Raw genomic sequence first — 19361 nt, forward strand, 5'->3', positions numbered from 1 at the left:
AAGAAAACATGAAATCTAAATAAAAATTTTTCCTTTCTTTTGTAGGAATCAAGGAAGGACTGAGGTAAGATTATTTCTATGAAAATTTTATTTAAAACAGATTATTTTACTATGTATTAGTAATAGTAAAGAGAAGGTGGTGTTTGCATTCTGGAAAACTCCACATCAAACTAGTGGCTGATGGTGAGGAGCACATAACAGCATAAATGCCACTTTCGTGTGAATGAATGGACTCCTTTTTAGTTGTTCATTCTTAGCATTTTTCTGCTTTGACCTAAACTATCCCCTCTCGGTACTGTGAGGCTTATTGTTGCTTCAGTAATACTTTAACATTATTTCAGCGTGGCAAAGGCATTTGGTCTGGATTTTTCAGGGCTTTAGGTTTTGGCCCATTAAGTCCAGGACATAATTGTGGTACCTATCACATAGTAGAGAAATATTCAACAAATGCTTCATAATCTTTCCTGTGTGGTTGGGATATTAGTATTTTATGTTTATAAATCTTTTGATGTAAAATGTGATGTTCCTTTGGGGAGATCTAGTATATATTAAAAATCATTTTGAAAGAACAACTGCTAGTATGTGTTTTTATTCTAAACCTCAGTGTTGCGTTATCTTTATAAATACTTAGTTGTGGGGTGTCTGGGTGGCTCAGTCGGTTAAGCATCTGCCCTCTGCTCAGGTCATGATCCCAGGGTCCTGGGATCGAGCCCTGCATTGGGCTCCCTGCCCAGCGGGAAGCCTGCTTCTCCCTCTCCCACTCCCCCTGCTTGTGTTCCCTCTCTCGCTATGTCTCTCTCTGTCAAGTAAATAAAATCTTTAAAAAAATATAAATAAATATTTAGTTGTATTTGTTAAAATATTCAAAAATGAAACAGTACCATGTATTCCTACAGTAGTCATTAAAACCTAAAAAAAGAAATATATTTTCTGCTTATGGGAGTGTTTAAGCATTCTTAGTTAATAGCTCACTTTTTCCCCCTTTAAGTACAATTACTTTTTTAATACTCTTAAAATACTCACTTATTCAGCAAATACTGTTTTCCTTCTATGTGCCAGGCATTTTGCTGTATATTTGTTTGTATTTGTTATATATTTAAATATATATTTAAGTATATGTATTCATAAGGATATAAATGTAACAAGACATGATCCCTTGAAATCACAGACCTTAGGGAAAAAAAATTATTTCTGTTTTGGAAATAGAATTTCTTCAGCCATAAACCAGAGAAAACATTCGAAAGCTGTCTCCTATCTTTATAATGGTAGATTAGTCCCATTATTCTGACAAATGGGAATATATTCTCTCTCTTTTTTTAAGATTTATTTATTTTATTTGGGGTGGGGAGGGGCAGAGAGAGTCTTAAGCAGACTCTACGCTGAGCACGGAGCCTGACGTGAGGCTTGATCTCACAACCCTGAGATCATGACCTGAGCCCAAACGAAGAGTTAGATGCTTAACTGACTCCACCCAGGTGCCCCAGATTCTCTTTTTATGACTAAGTATTAAGGATTTTTTAAAATAAAGTTTTAGGTAAATGTTTAATAAAATGTCTAGAAACGAAGATTCACATTTTTAAAGAAGTATTTGATTTAATCAGAATTTCTGTGAAAGATACTTTGAATACATAAGTCTGTTGTAATAAGCTCTTGTTAATGTGTCTGTTAGGTGTCATTTACTTTGAATGAGGATCTTGCAAATATTCACGATATTGGTGGAAAACCAGCTTCAGTCAGCACTCCTAGAGAACATCCGTTTGTCTTACAAAGTGTTGGAGGACAGACATTAACAGTCTTTACTGAGAGCTCATCAGGTAAGTGGGAATAGAATTATTTAATATGATTCCCGTACCTGTTGTATAGATGTTCTGTCTCAACATATATTTTGAGGTCATTACCAAGGCTACTCTACCTGTTGTTCTGTCTACCTCTGTTCATATCATGCTACTTATTTCTCTAAGTACTCTCCTGTGATTAATGAAATTTTGGCTATTACTCGAAGGGTTTAGTTTCCATTTGGGGCATGAAGAAATAGAACAAAGCAGATGGAAGAGTGTGGTGCATCAAGCTGTCTCCTAGGATGTTGAAGAAACAGTATTGTGAGTTTTGCCAAGATAAGGTCATACTTGCCTGTTTTGGTAAATTGATATTCAGCAATTTTAAGTTGTGCTTAAAAAAAGAATACTGCTTAATATTAGGGAATATTTTAGCCTAAATTTTTGCTTTTGTGGGTTTTGATACTAAGAGGGCATTTTTAGTGCAGAGAGATGAACTATTTGTAATGTATTTTGGTTTTGACTTCCAAGAAGCTCTGTGTTAAAAGTATAGTTTGTAAATTTTGTGTGTTTGCTCTCAGATATTTTACCAGTTCAATAAATCAGAAGCAGGTGTTTCAGTTTGTGCATTAAATACAGAGGAAGCTTTTTTGCAGCGTACATCTATGTTTATTTTCATTGTTATTTGATTTTTAACCTTACCTGAATTTAGAATATTACTATTAACACAACAGGGCAACTCATTTTAATGGTGCTAATTTCTCATATCTAATTTAAAAAGTTCAGGGGTGCCTGGGTGGCTCAGTCGGTTAAGCAGCTGCCTTTGGCTTGGGTCATGATCCCAGGGTCCTGGGATGGAGCCCCTCATTGGGCTCCTTGCTCAGCGGGGAGCCTGCTTCTCCCCTGCCTGCCATTCCCCCTGCTTGTGCTTGCTCTCTGTCTGTCTCTTGTTCTCTCTGTGTCAAATAAATAAATAACCATAAAAAAAATTTTTTTAAGTTTATTGGTTGTCTAAAGAAAATGATTTGTGATTATGTATCTTCATTAAACATTACAAAGAAAGCTGTAAAAAATTGTAGTATGTTAAGAATGTTACTGTTTTAAAAAAAATATGTTCAGATAAATCTTTTGTGGTGTCTTAGATTACCAGGAGCTGTAAAAACTGATCTAAAAAATAAATCAGTCTCCCCCCCGCCCCCCTTGGACATAGAATGTAACAAAATGGTAAACTATAGGGGCGCCTGGGTGGCTCAGTTGTTTGAGCATCAGACTCCTGGTTTTGGCTCAGGTCATGATCTCAGAGTTGTGAGATGGAGCCCCACGTTGGTGGCGGTGGGGCTTCTCTCCCTCTGCCCCTTCCCCTGCTCGCTCTCTCTCTCTTTTTCTCTATAAAATAAATGAATCTTTTTAAAAAACCAAAATCGTAAATTATAACTTTTCTATCATGTGGTTTAAGGTAACAGTTTTGTTTTATTGCATTATCCTGATGCTACAGTAATTTGTAGTGTAATATTATGGGAGGTAGAAAAAGTTAAACACATTCATTTTCTCTTGGAGAGGATTCAACTATTCAACAAATATTTATTGTATGCCACGTTATGCAGGGCATAGCATAGGTGTATCCAAGGACTCAAATTTGTCTTGTGATTGGTAATATTCAGTAAGACCTATTGAACCTGTGAGGTTTTCTCTACTTTTGTGGTTGTCCGTGGAGAAGAGGCATATGGCACCAAGACAGTAAACAGGAGGCAGAGCCTTGAACAAAGTTTGAACTACCTTTGCAGAGAAAGGTACCTTATTTGAGCTTTTTTACATTTTACTAAGTTGCTGATTTTTCCAACGCGTGGTTTATTATACAAAGGACAGTGATTTAGAAAGGTAAGATTTTTTTACCCTCAAAATTCATCTTCCATTTTTAATCTTATAAATCCTTTAGTATTGTGCTCTTTTTGAACATTTTGTGTTCACATTTCTGGTTATAGTGTACTCCAAAGTGAATATGGTATTATAAGGATTACCTTGGCAGGGATATGGAAGAGGATCAAGATTGCCATCCTTTTTCTGGAGTTTGGACAATATGTTCTTGCTTTGTAGAACTCTGGTAGTACAAATGCAGATCTAAGTTGCTGTTAGATGCTGCACACTATAAGGAATTGTTTGCTTCTTAATCTCTGTCATTTCTGTTTCATGTCATTTTTCTTTGGCTCTCCTTGCACCTTTCTGTGCTTTAATTTTCCTTATTTGTGAAATGTAATAATAATTATTTACATTTATGTATAAATAGTAATTTTTTTTTTTTTTTTTTTTAAGATTTTATTTATTTGACAGAGAGAGACACAGTGAGAGAGGGAACACAAGCAGGGGGAGTGGGAGAGGGAGAAGCAGGCTTCCCGCTGAGCAGGGAGCCCGACGTGGGGCTCGATCCCAGGACCTCGGGATCATGACCCGAGCCGAAGGCAGATGCCTAACGACTGAGCCACCCAGGTGCCCCTAAATAGTAATTTTTAAAACAGAACAGCACTCTACATAATAAATGCTCAATAACTATTATTATTACTGTTATTAATTTCAGATCTCATTTTTTAAGATATATAGATATATGGATATATGTACACGTATGTATATGTGTGTGTGTGCATATATATATATATATATATATATATATTTTTTTTTTTTTTTTTTTTTTAAGGAAGCTCTAGGCCCAATGTGGGGCTTGAACTCATGTCCCCAAGATCAAGTGTTGCATGCTCTACTGACTAAGCCAGCCAGGTGCCCCTATATTAGATCTTATTTTTAAACACTTTAGGTTTCAAGTTTATTAAGGCATGTTCGTGCATTTTAGCTCATCTGTGTGTATATCATTTGATGAACTTCAGCCAGTAGAGATTTTTATGTTCGGTGTTTTTTGATTGCCTCGATGACCGAGAAGAAAGCTCTGTAGAGTTGTAATTAACAGTTTATTTCCTTTTCGGAGGAGTACTATGTCATTTGCCATTTCTAATCTTTAAGGTCTCAGTTCCACAGCTGAGTTCTTTGAATCTCTAGGAAGTCATGAGTAGACAGCAGAGGCTCGGTGACTGCATGACATATTTAAAATGCTAGATATAGGGTTGCCTGGGTGGCTCAGTCTATTGAGCATCCCACTCTTGATCTCAGCTCAGGGCTTGATCTCACAGTTCTGTGTTTGAGCCTTGTATTGGGCCTGCACTGGGTGTGGAGCCTACTTAAAAAAAATGAAAAGATATATATGTATGCATATTCTTCTGTGGGACAGGCCTGTAGCTTTCATTGGAGACTCAGAGGGGTCTGTGACCCAAAAAAGCTTCAGAGTCCACACTCTAGTATTAACTTGGTTGATCAGGAACTGGCCAAAATATGAATAACTGAGCCATTTTACAGTGAGTAAAGCCATTTATTTTACAATGAAATATACATAAAGCAGGCATTATCTTAAATATTTTTATGTTTTCCCTCAAGCATAGAGCTGTACGAGCTTATAAAAAATTGCTTTTTTAGGCTCTTCATTTTTTTTAATAGTCCATAGGTCTATAAAATGTAGAATTTGATAAGAAGAGTTAAAACCTCATTTGTTCAGTGTGTTGAGTTTAATTTTAATAATTTATTCCTTCTATTAATATACATTTCGCTGGTTTTTGAGAGGTCCCCTTGAGCCAGTTTTCCTAATGATTCAGTTCTACATATTAGAGTATCTTTGTGGGGATGGAATTAGAGGGACTGATGATATCTTTTACATTGTCTCCTTATAACTGCATTTCATGAGTGTTTTATGAACACAGTTTGTTTCTAGTTGAGTATTCCTATCTGAGGGAACATGTTTTATTTTTAAGGACTATTTGGGGTTAGCCCTTTTTCTACTCCACATTTCTCTATGAAATTCTAAATCTATTTCCCTATTAAATATTTTTATTAGCTAGTATCCTTATCTCTCTACCCTTGTCTAGGGAGAAATTCCTCATGTGTTTGGTCTTTATTTTTTTCCCCTTGGGTCTTTGGTTTAGTATTTTAATCTACCATTGGTAATTAAATAACTTCGATTTTTTAAATAATTTACACCTCTACCTTTGTTCAAACTTAGGTTTTCTTTATAATTGCAAATTCTAGACTAAAAGTTGTTGTTCATTCATCTGTTTAACAGATATTTTCAATGCTAGGTCCTGTGTTAGAATAAGACTAGACTTGGAGTGCCTGGGTGGCTTAGTTGGTTGAGCGTCGGCCTCCGGCTCGGGTCATGGTCCCGGGTCCTGGGATCAAGCCTGTCGGGCTCCCTGCTCAGTGGGAAGTCTGCTTCTTGCTCTGCCCCTTCCCCTGCTTGTGCTGTCTCTCATTCTCTCTCTCTCAAATAAATAAATAAAAATCTTTAATAAAAAAATAAGACTAGACTTCTGTTTTCAGTGGGCAACTGGTATGTGGAAAAAATACTCACTACAGAAAGTGTTCTAATGGAGCTATGTATAAAGAAGAAAAAAGAGTACTTTAATTGCAAGAACTAGGAAAGACTTCAAAAGTGGAGATAATATTTGAGCTGGACCTTGAGATAAGCGTGCCTTGAATAGGAGGAAAGAAAGTAAAGATAAAATACATTTTTCTTGCCTTCAGATATCCTGTTCTTCACTTTGCTTTCTCCTGCCTGTCATACTTGGTCATAATCTATCTAAAATCCATTAAATAGTCCTGGTTACGTCAAAGCAAAATAGCTCAGTTGTGTACTTGATAGTCTAGTTTAGAGATGAAAAAGTTTGAATTGGTGCAGTGGATGTGGAAAAGAGAATCCGGTTCTAGAGATAGTAGACAGTTTTTGGTGATGAATTAATCGGGAGAATTGGGTGAGTGGGAAGTCCAGAATGGTTTCCAGGCGTTTTTGGCTTGAGCATCTTGGTAAGTGGTGAGACCATTACTGAGTTAGACAATATTGGAGGAGATGGGCAGGATTAGAGCTGATAGAACCATGGTGGCGTTTTTGCTCTAAGTTTTCATTATCTTTGACCCCTCTGCAGCATTTTCAACAAACTGATATTTGTAGCTACTGTTTGCAGGACCTCTTTTATTTAGACTTGGGATACTTTAGTGAGCAAAATCCCAGCCTCTTCATTGTGCTTACATTTTAGTAAGAGGAAACAGCAACAAATAATAAATGTAATGAGTAAATCGTATCGCAGTCTAGAAGGTGGTGAATTATCTGGGAGAAAAGCAGAAAATGGGATCAGGAGTACTGGGTTGAAGGTGGGGCTATCAAGTTTAATATTTTATTTTATTTTTAAGTAAGCTCTGTACTCAACCAACATGGGCTTCAACTCTCAACCCCTGAGATCAAGAGTTGAATGCTCTACCGACTGAGCCAGCCAGGCACCCTGGGGCTTGCAAGTTTAAACAGTGTGGTCAGCATGGGCCCATTGAGAAGATGGTATTTGAACAGCCTTGAACTCCTTCAGATGACTTAGCCATATGGAGTTAGTTAGCCAGCTAGGAGTTTTCAAGGCAGAGGGAACACATTTGCCCTAAGGTGGGAGCGAGCCTGGCACATTCCAGGAATAGCAAGGAGGTCAGTGTGGGGTGGAATAGATGGGCCAACAGGAAGAGGAATAAGTAGTAGTAGGCTAGAGAGGAAGGGAGTTGGCAGTGGCAGATAATGAAAGGATTTGTAAACCCGGAAGGATTTGGGATTTTATTCTGAGCGAAAGGGGGAGCCACTGGAGGTTTTGAGCAGAATAGAGATTTGATCTGATTTACTTTTTTTTTTTTTTAAGATTTTATTTATTTGACAGAGAGATAGCGAGAGCAGGAGCACAAGCAGGGGGAGTGGGAGAGGGAGAAGCAGGCTTCTTTGTTTCTCACTTTATTTCTTGCTCGTTATATTTTTATTTTGGCACAGTTGATTTCTTTACTTTCTTTTTGCTAATCAGAGTAGTTCAGCAGTGTGTCCTGTAACAGTTGGTTAACCACTGTACACATTATAATAAGCCCTATTCCCTGGATACTCTAGCAGCTGAGATAATTGGAAGTATGTGAGAATTTATTTGGTGGTGGCCTGCCTTATTTACTTTCAAGCCTGAATTTGGTAACATATACCAACACCTATTTGTCTTAGATGTGTTAGTTTGAATTTGAAGAAAACTGTTATATCTGTGGGAATGCTCTTTGAAGATGCTGAATTACCAGTCATGTTGGAAATACTGTATAATTTATAATGTGCCTTGTGTGGATTATCCTGCAAGAATGGTAAATGAAGGATAAATATAGGTAGTGTTTTTATTTCAAGTTGAATTTTTGTTAGTGGGAAACATTAACTTGATACATTTCCCCCATTTGTTGAGAATGGGATATTAGTTGTATAATTTGCAGAGGTTTGGATTAAGTTTTACTTAGATGTGTATGTGGTTCTTAGTGTTCAAACTACACCTGTTTCTTCTTCTTTTTTTTTTAAAGATTTTATTTATTTATTTGTTAGAGAGAGAGAGAGAGAGCACAAGCAAGGGGAGCAGCAGGCAGAGGGAGCCCGATGTGGGACTCTATCCCAGGACCCTAGGATCATGACCTGAGCCGAAGGCAGACGCTTAACTGACTGAACCACCCAGGCGTCCCAAGCTGTTTCTTCTTTTGTTGAATTTTTTTTTTTCCTATCATTGCCTTTAGACATGAGTTACGTTCTATTGCTTAAATCTGCACCATATGCTTATTACTAGTTACCATGCAATGGGACTCAGATTTTATTTAGCCTTATGTATCATAATTGTAATTGTAATTATTTTGTATTGTAATTATTGTAATTATTATTATTGTAATTGTTTATAATTTATTGTAAACAAAATTGTTTACAATTTACAATTTATTGTAATTATTTTGTATCCCTTTAGTGCAGTGGTTCTTGAACTTTTGGTTTCAGGAAGTAACATTTTTATGAAAAAAACCTGTTTTCAAGAAAGAACTAGGGGGAAATGTGGCATTTTGCAAATCACATTAATGTCTGGCTTAAAAAGACAAGCTGGATTCCCCTGTCCACTTCTGCATATACTGGTATATTAATTTTGGTTGAAGTAACTGAAGAAAATCTGACTTCTTACAAATATGAAGTTACAAAAGGGAGGAGTAATTAATGAAATTTTCGGATAATTTTGCGTATTCTTTTGATATCACACCAAAATTCTATAAGGGGTAGTTTCTTAAAGGTTTGTTGCAGTATAGAATTTGAAACCAGATCAGTAAACTTTTTATACTTTGTTACACTGAAATCCATAGGTTTTGGGGTGCCTGGGTGGCTCAGTCTGTTAGGCATCTGCCTTCTGCTCAGGTCTTGATCCCAGGGTCCTGGGATTGAGCCCTGAATCGGGCTCCCTGATCAGTGGGGAGTCTGCTTCTCCCTCTCCCTCTACCTGTGGTTCCCCCTGCTTGTGCTCTCTTTCTCTCTGTCAAATAAAATCTTAAAAAAAAAAAAGGGGGCGCCTGCGTGGCTCAGATGGTTAAGCGTCTGCCTTCGGCTCAGGTCATGATCTCCAGGTCCTGGGATCGAGTCCCATATCGGGCTCCCAGCTCAGCGGGGAGCCTGCCTCTCCCTCTCCCTCTGCTGCTCCCCCTGCTTGTGCTCTCTCTGTCTCTCTCTCTCTCAAATGAATAAATAAAATCTTTAAAAAAAAAAATCCATAGGTTTTATCTAGTACTTTGAATGGATCTTTTACCTGTGCATGATTTTGTTACATCATATGTCCATCATTTGGAGAATGTTGGTTCACTGAGTTATGCACTTCTTCCACATGTTGATACATAATACCAAATTTTGCATTCATTAACATCACTGATTGAATAAGAAAATCTTTAGGTTTAGATAGCTGTCAAGCTTATGGTGGGTATACATTTTTCAAAACTGCTGATTTTCATTTTGAAAGTTGAATTTTATTAATGGCATCAAATACTCTTGGTTGTTTCTCTGAAAGGTTGGGCTTAGGGGTGCCTGGGTGGCTCAGTCGTTAAGCATCTGCCTTCGGCTCAGGTCATGATCCCAGGGTCCTGGGATCGAGCCCCACATCGGGCTCCCTGCTCAGCGGGAAGCCTGCATCTCCCTCTCCCACTCCCCCTGCTTGTGTTCCCTCTCTCGCTGTGTCTCTATCAAATAAATAAAATCTTCGAAAGAAAAAGAAAGGTTGGGCTTATTCCATTCATTTTTGAGAAAATATCTTCCAGATACCTGAGTCTGATAATCATAGTTTGTGTGGCTGCCCCCAGGCTTTCCACTCTTCCTCATTATGTGCAAAAATCCCTGTAGAAGGAGTAAGAAAGCCAGATTTTTTGCTTACTCTTGAGTAACGGCCATGCCACTGAATATTTGGAATCATACCAGTTTCTGGCAGTCTTATACTTCTCAGGAAGAGCAGATTGAAGCAAAAATGTATGACTTTAGTGTTTTGTGTATTTCCTGAACTGCCACCAAGTTTTGTGGCTGGTTCAGCTTTGAAATTTCTGCCAACTGCCAGAGCCAGGTCTACTCTCTGAAGTTAAATCTAATAGCAGAAAATGTTCCTTTATTCAGTGCCTAGAAAGACAGTAAAAGGCATGTTTATATTCTTTTCATATTCAGGTATGCATGCATAATTACATGTTTGGTATACACTGTAGATTTAATAATTTGGGGATGAAGGTGAGGAGAAAAAGAAAAAATCTGAATTGAAGGATAACATTTAGATTTGGAATCACAAATTAAATTCATTAAGGCTGATTTACTTTTTTTTAAATGAAATATTTCAAACCTATAATAAACTAGAGAATAGTATAACTAGTGTGTAACAGCTGTATTTCGGAACTGTTGATATTTGCCATATTTTTTTTAAGGATATAAAATGTTTTAGGTATAGTTGACATCCCATTTTCTTTTTCCTGGTCCCATCCCATCTCCCTATCCAGAGGTAACCATTGTCCTGGAGTTTAGTGCATATTATTGTGACTCATTGTGAGAGTCTGCAGTCGCTTACAACAAAAATCTTAACAGTTTTACTGAAGAAAACAAAATTCTATTTTTTGATACATAATAATATATTTTACTTTTTTAAGATTTTATTTTTATTTGAGAGAGAGAGCATGAGCAGGGGGTGGGAGAGGGAGAAGCAGACTCCCCGCTGAGCAGGGAGCCCGATGTAGGACTCCATCCCGGGACCCTGGGATCATGACCCGAGCTGAAGGCAGACACTTCACCGACTGAGCCACCCAAGTACCCCACAATAATGTATTTTAGAAATTATCACTTAAAAAGAAAGGAGAAAGTAGAAAATAAGGATAATTTTTAAAATTGAGATATAATTGACATGTAACATTGTATAAGTGAAAGTGTACAGCATATTGAAGTGATACATTTATACTGCAGTATGACCGCCATTGTAGCATTAGCTAACACCTCTATCATGTCACATAATTAACATGTCCTCTATTACTGAGAACATTTGAAATCTAATCTCTCAGCAAGTTTAATGTTTGCAGTAGAGTTTTGTTGTCTGTGGTCCCTGTACTGTATTAGATCTCCAGGACTTATGTATGTATTAGAAGAAAACAAAATTCTTTAGAGATAGTTTAAGTAGTGTCGTCCAAATTTGTAGCAGTTAGGAAAGTTCAGTGCTTATATTGAATAGAGCTTTTTTTGGTGTAGCATGTATCTTGACAAGCCTCTTTGTTGTTTCTTTTGTTTCTTTGTGAATTCTTTTTATTCCCTGGAATTTAGTATAAATTATGTGATCAAAAGTAATTATGGGGCGCCTGGGTGGCTCAGTCGTTAAGCGTCTGCCTTCGGCTCAGGTCATGATCCCAGGGTCCTGGGATGGAGCCCCGCATTGGGCTCCTCACTCCGCGGGAAGCCTGCTTCTCCCTCTCACACTCCCCTTGCTTGTGTTCCCTCTCTCGCTGTCTCTCTCTCTGTCAAATAAATAAAAAATAAATAAATAAATAAAAATAAAAAAATAAAGTAATTATGAATGAGAAACTTAAAAATTCAATCCCATGTGAGAAATACTGATTGATCAGTGAAAAGTATAAGGATAAAAGAAGACATTTAAATTTTGTGTTAGCCTTGCCACCCATGCATTTTTTATTTTGGTAATGTAGTCTCTTCTATATCTGTATTGTGGTAATCACGCTGTCAATGTTTTGAATATGAGTTAGATAATATTTATAGTATTATTCTTCAGAAGAATTGATCTATAATTTATGCAAGGAATATTATACATTTGGCTTTTTGTCAGTTTTAGTCATTGCTATGAATTTGTTAAAGTAACCTAAATTTCCAGTTCCGTTATTCATAAATTCCACTTAAATTTTATTGCCTAAAATCTACTGGAAGTTTGGGTTGTGATTTCTACTAAATAACTAACTTTATTTTGGACCTCTGTCTTCTCTGTATCCTTGTTCGTGATTTTTATGGAGGATATTAGAAAGCATCGAGTTTTTATCTTTATTGTGTGTTTTACTTGCCTATTCCTAAAATTCTGTGATGCTCATTTTTTATCATCAAACCTAATTTTCTGTTTTGTAAAGCCGTTGAGAAGAACTTAGGAGGTTTTTATTATACCTGGAGGGACTGATAGGCTGTATGAACAGGTTTCTCTTTTTTCCTTTTGATTTTCTATAGCTTCCAGGGTTTAAAGTTGGTTCTTTGTTTTGATTCATGTATACTTAAGATCTTAGGAAGACCTTGGCTTCTTAACAAAACAAATACAATATGGTAAAATCAATTTTACAGTGTATAGTACTTGAGGTATTAAAACTAAGTCTTGAAACGATGTTAATTTAAAACTATCTTAATTGTTTTAAACTATCTTAATTTTTTGAAAGTCATTTTCTTTGGCTCTTTCAAATAACTTTATTGCCATTATTTTTTATTTAAACCTCATCCAAGATTGTTGCACAGAGACGTGGTTTTGTCTCTAGTTCTTTGAGCATAAGTGTGTTATTCTTATATCAAAATTTAAAATGGAGAAAATGCAGTGTAGCTGATTTTTCTTTCTCTGTCTCAGCCTCTCATTATAGAAAGAGAAGACACATTACTTGGTTGGCTTTATACTTTTATTGCTTGAAACTGTATTCTGTTGATATGGTAATAGTACTAATACAGTAATTCCCCACAGAAAAAAGAATCTGAGACTTTAAAATTTATTACTTTAAAAAGCAATTCATATTTTTTTTAATTTTTATTTTTTTAAGTAGGCGCCTCACCCAGTGTGGGGCTCGAACTCACCACCCCAAGATCAAGAGTCGCATGCTCCACCAACTGAGCCAGCCAGGTGCCCGTATACATGTTTTTATCTTATTTTATTTCATTTTATTTTAAACATTTTATTTATTTATTTGACAGAGTGAGCGCGCATAAGCAGAGGGAGCTGCAGGCAGAGGGAGAGGGAGAATCAGGTTCCCTGCTGAGCAGAGAGCCCAACATGGGACTCCATCCCAGGACCCTGGGATCATGACTGAGCCACCCAGGCACCCCCTTATACATATTTTCAAAATAAAGAATATGAGGGGCACCTGGCTGGCTCAGTCGGTAGAGCATGTGATTCTAGATCTTGGGGTTGTGAGTTTGAGTCCCACGCTGGGGGTAGAGTTTATTTTTTAGAAAAGTACTGTCCAGTAGAAATAAGATGCAAGTCGCATATATATTTAAAAATAAACATGGATAGAGTACTGAAGGCTTCCATGTAAGAAAAAAAAAAAGTAGCAGCCCCTTTCCCTACAGTCTCATTAGTCCCACTTTTAGGGTACCCAGTGCTGACAAAAAGCTACATCATAACAGAATAGGAAGGGCTACCAAAATGAGTTTGAAGCCTACATTTGAACTATATTCTTGATTACACTGACCATGATACAAAGTGCCTAGTGTCATTTTATATTTTCGTAGCTATTTGATTTGGAAGAATTGAAGGAACATCTTATCGAGGTGTAAATATTTACAGCATTTATATCTTTTATCATTAAGCAGTGATAGCTAACAGAAATAGGTAACCCACTGAGACATATTTTGTTCACTATGGTGAGCACTTTACATGAATTATTTGATTTATTTCATGCAATGAACCTGTGAGGTGTAGGTACCATTGTTATTTTATTGATGAGAGAAATGGGGTTTACATAGGATATAACTTGACTAACCTCGTGCAGCTTATAAGCTTGTGCCCTTGATCCTCATATTAGTTGTTTTCAGTGTAAATGCAAGATCAGTTTTGTGATTAAAAGGCAGCATCAAAAAAAAAAAAAAAAAAAGGGAGAAAGAGAATGGAAGAAATTTAACTTTTATTTTGGATTTTACACAAACACTGAAGTAGAATAATAAAAGGAATCCTGTATGTACCACCCAGTTTGAGGGATTTATGGTAGATTTTTTAACATGCTCTCAGTGATTAAGAGCAAACTACTTATGTAAAAAGATATTAAGTTCACTTTATTCATACATATTTGCACTCCTCCCCCATCATTGCCCTGTTAAATTTTACCTCCCCAGGCTCTATAAGGCTATGTATCACTGTTACTGTTTTTTTTTATCACAGTGATAAATAGTTTTACCTACTATAAACCTCAGTTCCTTCATAAATTCCCTATTGGATTTGCCTTGCAGAAACAAAAATAATCTGTCTAATCATTGTCTGCAGATTATGAATGTATTTTTAATCTGCTGCTTTCTAGGTGTATATCTTTATATGCAGCGGTTCCTACCTGGGGGCAACTTTGGCAGCTTCTGGAGACATTTTTGATTGTCACAGCTGACTGTTACTGGCATCTAACTAATGATCAGGAATGCCGCTGAACATCTTACGTGCACAGGACAGCCCCTCACAACAAAGAACTCCCCAGCCCAAAATGTCAGTAGTGCCAAGGATGAGAAACCATGGTCTCATATAAGAGAAGCTATTTTTATTTTTAGCAGACAAGCTATTTGATATAACTACTGGTGATGTTAAAGTCATAAAATAAACGGGGTTTTTTTGAAGGTGCCAACAGGAGTGACCAAAACCTGTTTACCTCCCCAGTAATTGTTTTTGTTCTCCTCCTCCTCCTCTCCCTCTCCTCCTGCTGCTTTTCTTCTCTTATTGTGTCAGAAGAAATTTGTTTGCTTTTAGGAGACTACCCTTGAGGTTTTATCTTTATATGGATTTTTTTAAAAATCTACTCTTAAGTACTATATTTTTTCACTAGCCATTGTTTGTCACATTACTTCTTTAAAACAGTTTGGGGTGTTTACCATGATCACAAAAGCACATTTTTCTTTGTACAAGTTCTGACTGAAGAAAACTCTTAGAGCCAAAAAATACGGTGATTTACACATGGCTTTTTATTGCTCATGAAAAAGTTCTTACATTTAAGAAAGATATGGCTTGTCTCCTCCTACCTCATCCACTTTAATTCAAGCTTGATTTAATTCTTTAAGCTTAAAGATTCATATTTAGTAAAGAGAAAAAGCAATATAAAGTTGAAATGTGGCTGATTTCTCACCTATATATTAGTATATTAGTAGAGCAGAATTATCTGTAGGGCTATTCATGGTAAAAGCTTACCAGGAAACGGTCGCCTGGGTGGCTCAGTCAGTTAAGCATCCGACTCTTGATTTTAGCTCAGGTCATGATCTCAGGGTCGTGAGATGGAGCCCAGCATCAGGCTCTGTGCTGGGCATGGAGCCTGCTTAAGAGTCTTTCTCTCCCTCCCCCTCTACCCCCCTCCTCTGTCCTCTCCCCATCTCTAAAAAAAAGGAAAGAAAGAATAATAATGAAAGCTTACCAGGAAAGAAAAATAAACTTTCTTTCCCCTTCCCCCATCCCCATTTTTTTCTTTAAGTTTTCATTGTGGAAAAATTTTAAGCATATACAGTAGTAGAGAAGTAGTACAGTTAATCTTGTTTCAGCTATACCACAGCCGCTGCCCTTTGTATCTCACAGGATGACTGACTGATTGATAGATTTATAGAGAGGAGAGAAAGAAAGGAGGGGGGAGAGGAGCAGAGGGAGAGGGAATCTTAAGCAGGCTCCTCGCTCAGCACAGAGCCCAGTGCAGGGCTTAAAAAAAAAAAACCCCAGTAATTCCAGTATCATCATAGATCTAGTCAGTGGGAGCTGTCATGCTCAAATTCCAACGTTCCTTGATTTTTTCCCCTCTTCTGATGTATGGTTCAGTTCTATCTGAAATCACAGTGGTTTGCAGTTGCACAGCTCACAATGTTCACTTGTAAAGGTACCACTGGAGAAAATACGATTCATCAAGTCATTTATATTACTATGAAGGCGTGAGCACCCTCTGTAGAACTGTTTAAGGAATTTGGCTGATAAAGAAGTGACAGAACATTGGGTGTCAACTAAAAAAAAAAAGACAAAAAAGAAATCATTTCTAGAGCTGTACTGAGGCACTGATGTCTAACTTGTGTCGTCGTTGATGGGGGGGGGGTTCCTGAGCTGTGTTTACTGAATGTATTTGGATTATTTTCAGATTATATATAGTTAACATTAGTAAATGGATGCATTTATGAAGAAGAAAATTTTAATGCAATATGACCAATCTCTAAAGAATAGAGGGCTTTTAAAACAAAGGTTAACAATAAAATAAAAGCAGGTGGTATAAGAATTTATATGATGAATGGAATAAAAAATATTCATTAATTTAGATAGTTAATATGATAGGGACTGTATCACTATATGTCAGTATAAACAGTGGGGACATTATATACAGTTTGTATACAAACCTCAATTTACAATATTTCTTACTTGCAAAATAAAATAAATTGAGCAAGAAGGATAGAGAGACCTCTGAGGTTAAGTTTAAAATCTCTTGAAAGTCAGATCAGTTTATATGTCTTTAATGCAAAACAACTTAATGAACATTTTTAAGTTCTGAAAGAAAAACTCATTCTTCCATGTTCTTACCAGATGCTAGAACTAGACAACTGTGGCCTGTCCAGAGGTGAAATACTAAGAGAGCCAGCGTGCTCTGCAAGACTGCTGTGTTTGAAAAGAAATGCAGCTGATTATTATTATTTTTTTAAGAGGTCTCTATAGGGCGCCTGGGTGGCTCAGTCGTTAAGCGTCTGCCTTCAGCTCAGGTCGTGATCCCAGGGTCCTGGGATCGAGCCCTGCATCGGGCTCCCTGCCCTGCGGGAAGCCTGCTTCTCCCACTCCCACTCCCCTTGCTTGTGTTCCCTCTCTCACTGTGTCTGTCAAATAAATAAAAAAATCTTAAAAAAAAAAAAAAAGCTCTATGTATGTGTATCAGTCCACAGTTCCTTGCTTATATTGTATCATTAGCTATTCCAAGAGAAGAAGTGAGCAAAAACCCCTACAGACACATTCTGTGTTCACATTTTCCCCCTCCCTCTCTAAAAGAGTCTTGTCTTGAGAATATTTTATGGTTAGAAGTTATACCCTTCTCTGCTCATACAGAAAAACAACACACCATGCAGAGTTGTTTACAGCTTCGGTTTCTTTTCTTTTTTTAAGATTTATTTATTTATTTGAGAGAGAGCGAGAGAGAGAGAGGGTGAGTGAGAGAGCGAGCGGGCAAGCACATGCATGAGCGGGAGGGGCAGAGGGAGAGGGATAGAGAAGCTCCAGCCGACTCCACACTGAGTGCAGAGCCCAATGTGGGGCTCAGTCCTGTGACCCTGAGATCATGACCTGAGCCAAAACCAAGAGTTGGTTGCGTAACCGACTGCGTCACGCAGGCGCCCCGCAGTTTTGGTTTCTTTTATATAACTACAGAAACCTTACTGCTTATGAGGATTTGGTAAGTTTTTCTTACTATGTAACTTGTTACGTACCATAAACAGTTTCTTGAGAGGAACACCTATACTGCTCAGCAAAGGAAAACGCCTGGTGATTTAGGGCAGTTTTTTCTGCAGCCTCTAAATGAAGGATTTTTCTTTTATTCCCGAGTTAGGAACAGACTCCCATGGTTGTGTGACTGCCGACATTGCCGACAATCCCATGGATTAGGGATTGTGGCATAAATACCATGGATGCTTTCAGTGTCTGCCCATAGTCTTTCTGCCCTTGCCATTTCTGTACATGCTGGCCACCTTCTAAATGTCAACATCTGTGTCTCTGTCTGAGCTCTCTCTCTGCTGCCAGCCACTCTGCCCTCCTGAAGGACAAGTCAGAAATGCTAGGATATTAACACTCACGCTGAGAACCACTCTCAACCAGTATCTGACAGGAATTGGTGGGTAAATACCTAGCTCCCTTAACCCTCATGTCCCCTCTGGGCACATGTCCTACAATGTCTTATAGAGCTCTGCAGCAAGAACAGTTTTCCACAGTGATAGGTAGCTGGTACCAATTTTCTAAACTCATCTCTTTATTAACTCATTTCTTCTTCCTGTCTCTTTTCCCCAGCCCTCTTCCAAAGTTTCCTGGGATCATCTCACAAATAAATTACATGAACTTTAAAACCTTTTTATTTTTTTTTTATTTTTTTATTTATTTATTTTTTTAAAGATTTTATTTATTTATTTGAGAGAGAATGAGATAGCATGAGAAGGGGGAGGGTCAGAGGGAGAAGCAGACTCCCTGCTGAGCAAGGAGCCCGATGTGGGACTCGATCCCGGGACTCCAGGATCATGACCTGAGCCGAAGGCAGTCGCTTAACCAACTGAGCCACCCAGGCGCCCTAAAACCTTTTTATAAAGTCAGCTTCTGGAAGAATCCAAACCAAGATAGAGGTAGTAAACTGTAGCTCTGTCTTTACTCAGAAAGTGAAAATGATGTCTTTATAGAGATAACCTTGACATATACCCCACCTTTTAAAAGAATTGTGGGCCAAATGTGGTATTATAATTCTTATTAAGTTACTTAATGCCATACTTCACAACCTACCACTTATAAACATGTATTTTTGTGGGAGCACTGATGTGTTTGTTCTTTGATCCTCAGCTTTCTATGTGTCTGTGCATCCAAATGGTTTTAAACCCTACTGTGATTCCTAGGGACGCTGCACATAAAGCATATTTTAATAGACCCAAATATTCTAAGACTGAGGTTCAGGAAGATTTAAAAGAGGAAGCCAAGATGTAGTTTTAGAACACATTGGTGTTTTTCATGGTTGTGTGACTGCCGACATTGCTTTCTCTCCCCTGTCACTGCTTGTTTCTACTGCCGTCTCAGTCAGCTGCCTGTTACATTCTGATTGACCCATCATCATCTTCCCCCCGTCTCTGCTCCCATCCAGTATGACTGACTGTGCTGCTACTGCCTTCAGTAGGCTTTCATTAGTCCCACTAATGGGACTCAGTCTCACTGGGTAAACATGTCCTCTCATCCCTGCCCCTCTGTTCATTTGGACGTCCCCAAAGCCTCCATGAACTCTTGTTACGATCTCAAGAAGGCGCTGTTAGATACCACCTCTGATTCTTTTTCTCACTTCAGCCTCCTATCTTTCATATATGCAGATTCTCTATTTCCAGCTTTTTGAAATAACTGCTTCAAAGCAATAGAACTTCTCCACTGAATACTTTACTCAGGAAGACAGTTGGAAGGGGAAAATATTCTGTATACACAGTGCCTCATTAGCTGAAAAAACTATCATTTGTGAGAAACCATTTCATTCCAAGACTATAAAATTCATGAA

General features: G+C 37.6%; 1 protein-coding gene across 4 annotated transcripts in view; it reads left to right on the forward strand.

The window, feature by feature from the left end:
* Positions 1–19361, forward strand: part of GTF2F2 (general transcription factor IIF subunit 2) — a 170355-nt gene that overhangs the window by 23350 nt on the left and 127644 nt on the right. For all 4 annotated transcript variants that reach the window (XR_004299226.1, XR_004299227.1, XM_032402985.1 and 1 more), the window contains exons 3-4: positions 46–64; positions 1670–1814. Coding sequence is in view for 2 of the 4 variants with exons in the window: in XM_032402985.1 (XP_032258876.1) it covers positions 46–64; positions 1670–1814 (164 nt within the window). In the remaining 2 variants the exon portion in view is untranslated. The remainder of the gene's footprint in view (positions 1–45; positions 65–1669; positions 1815–19361) is intronic.

This window comes from Phoca vitulina, unplaced genomic scaffold, assembly GCF_004348235.1.
Source record: "Phoca vitulina isolate PV1807 unplaced genomic scaffold, GSC_HSeal_1.0 scaffold5, whole genome shotgun sequence".
Taxonomy (NCBI): Eukaryota; Metazoa; Chordata; class Mammalia; order Carnivora; family Phocidae; genus Phoca; species Phoca vitulina.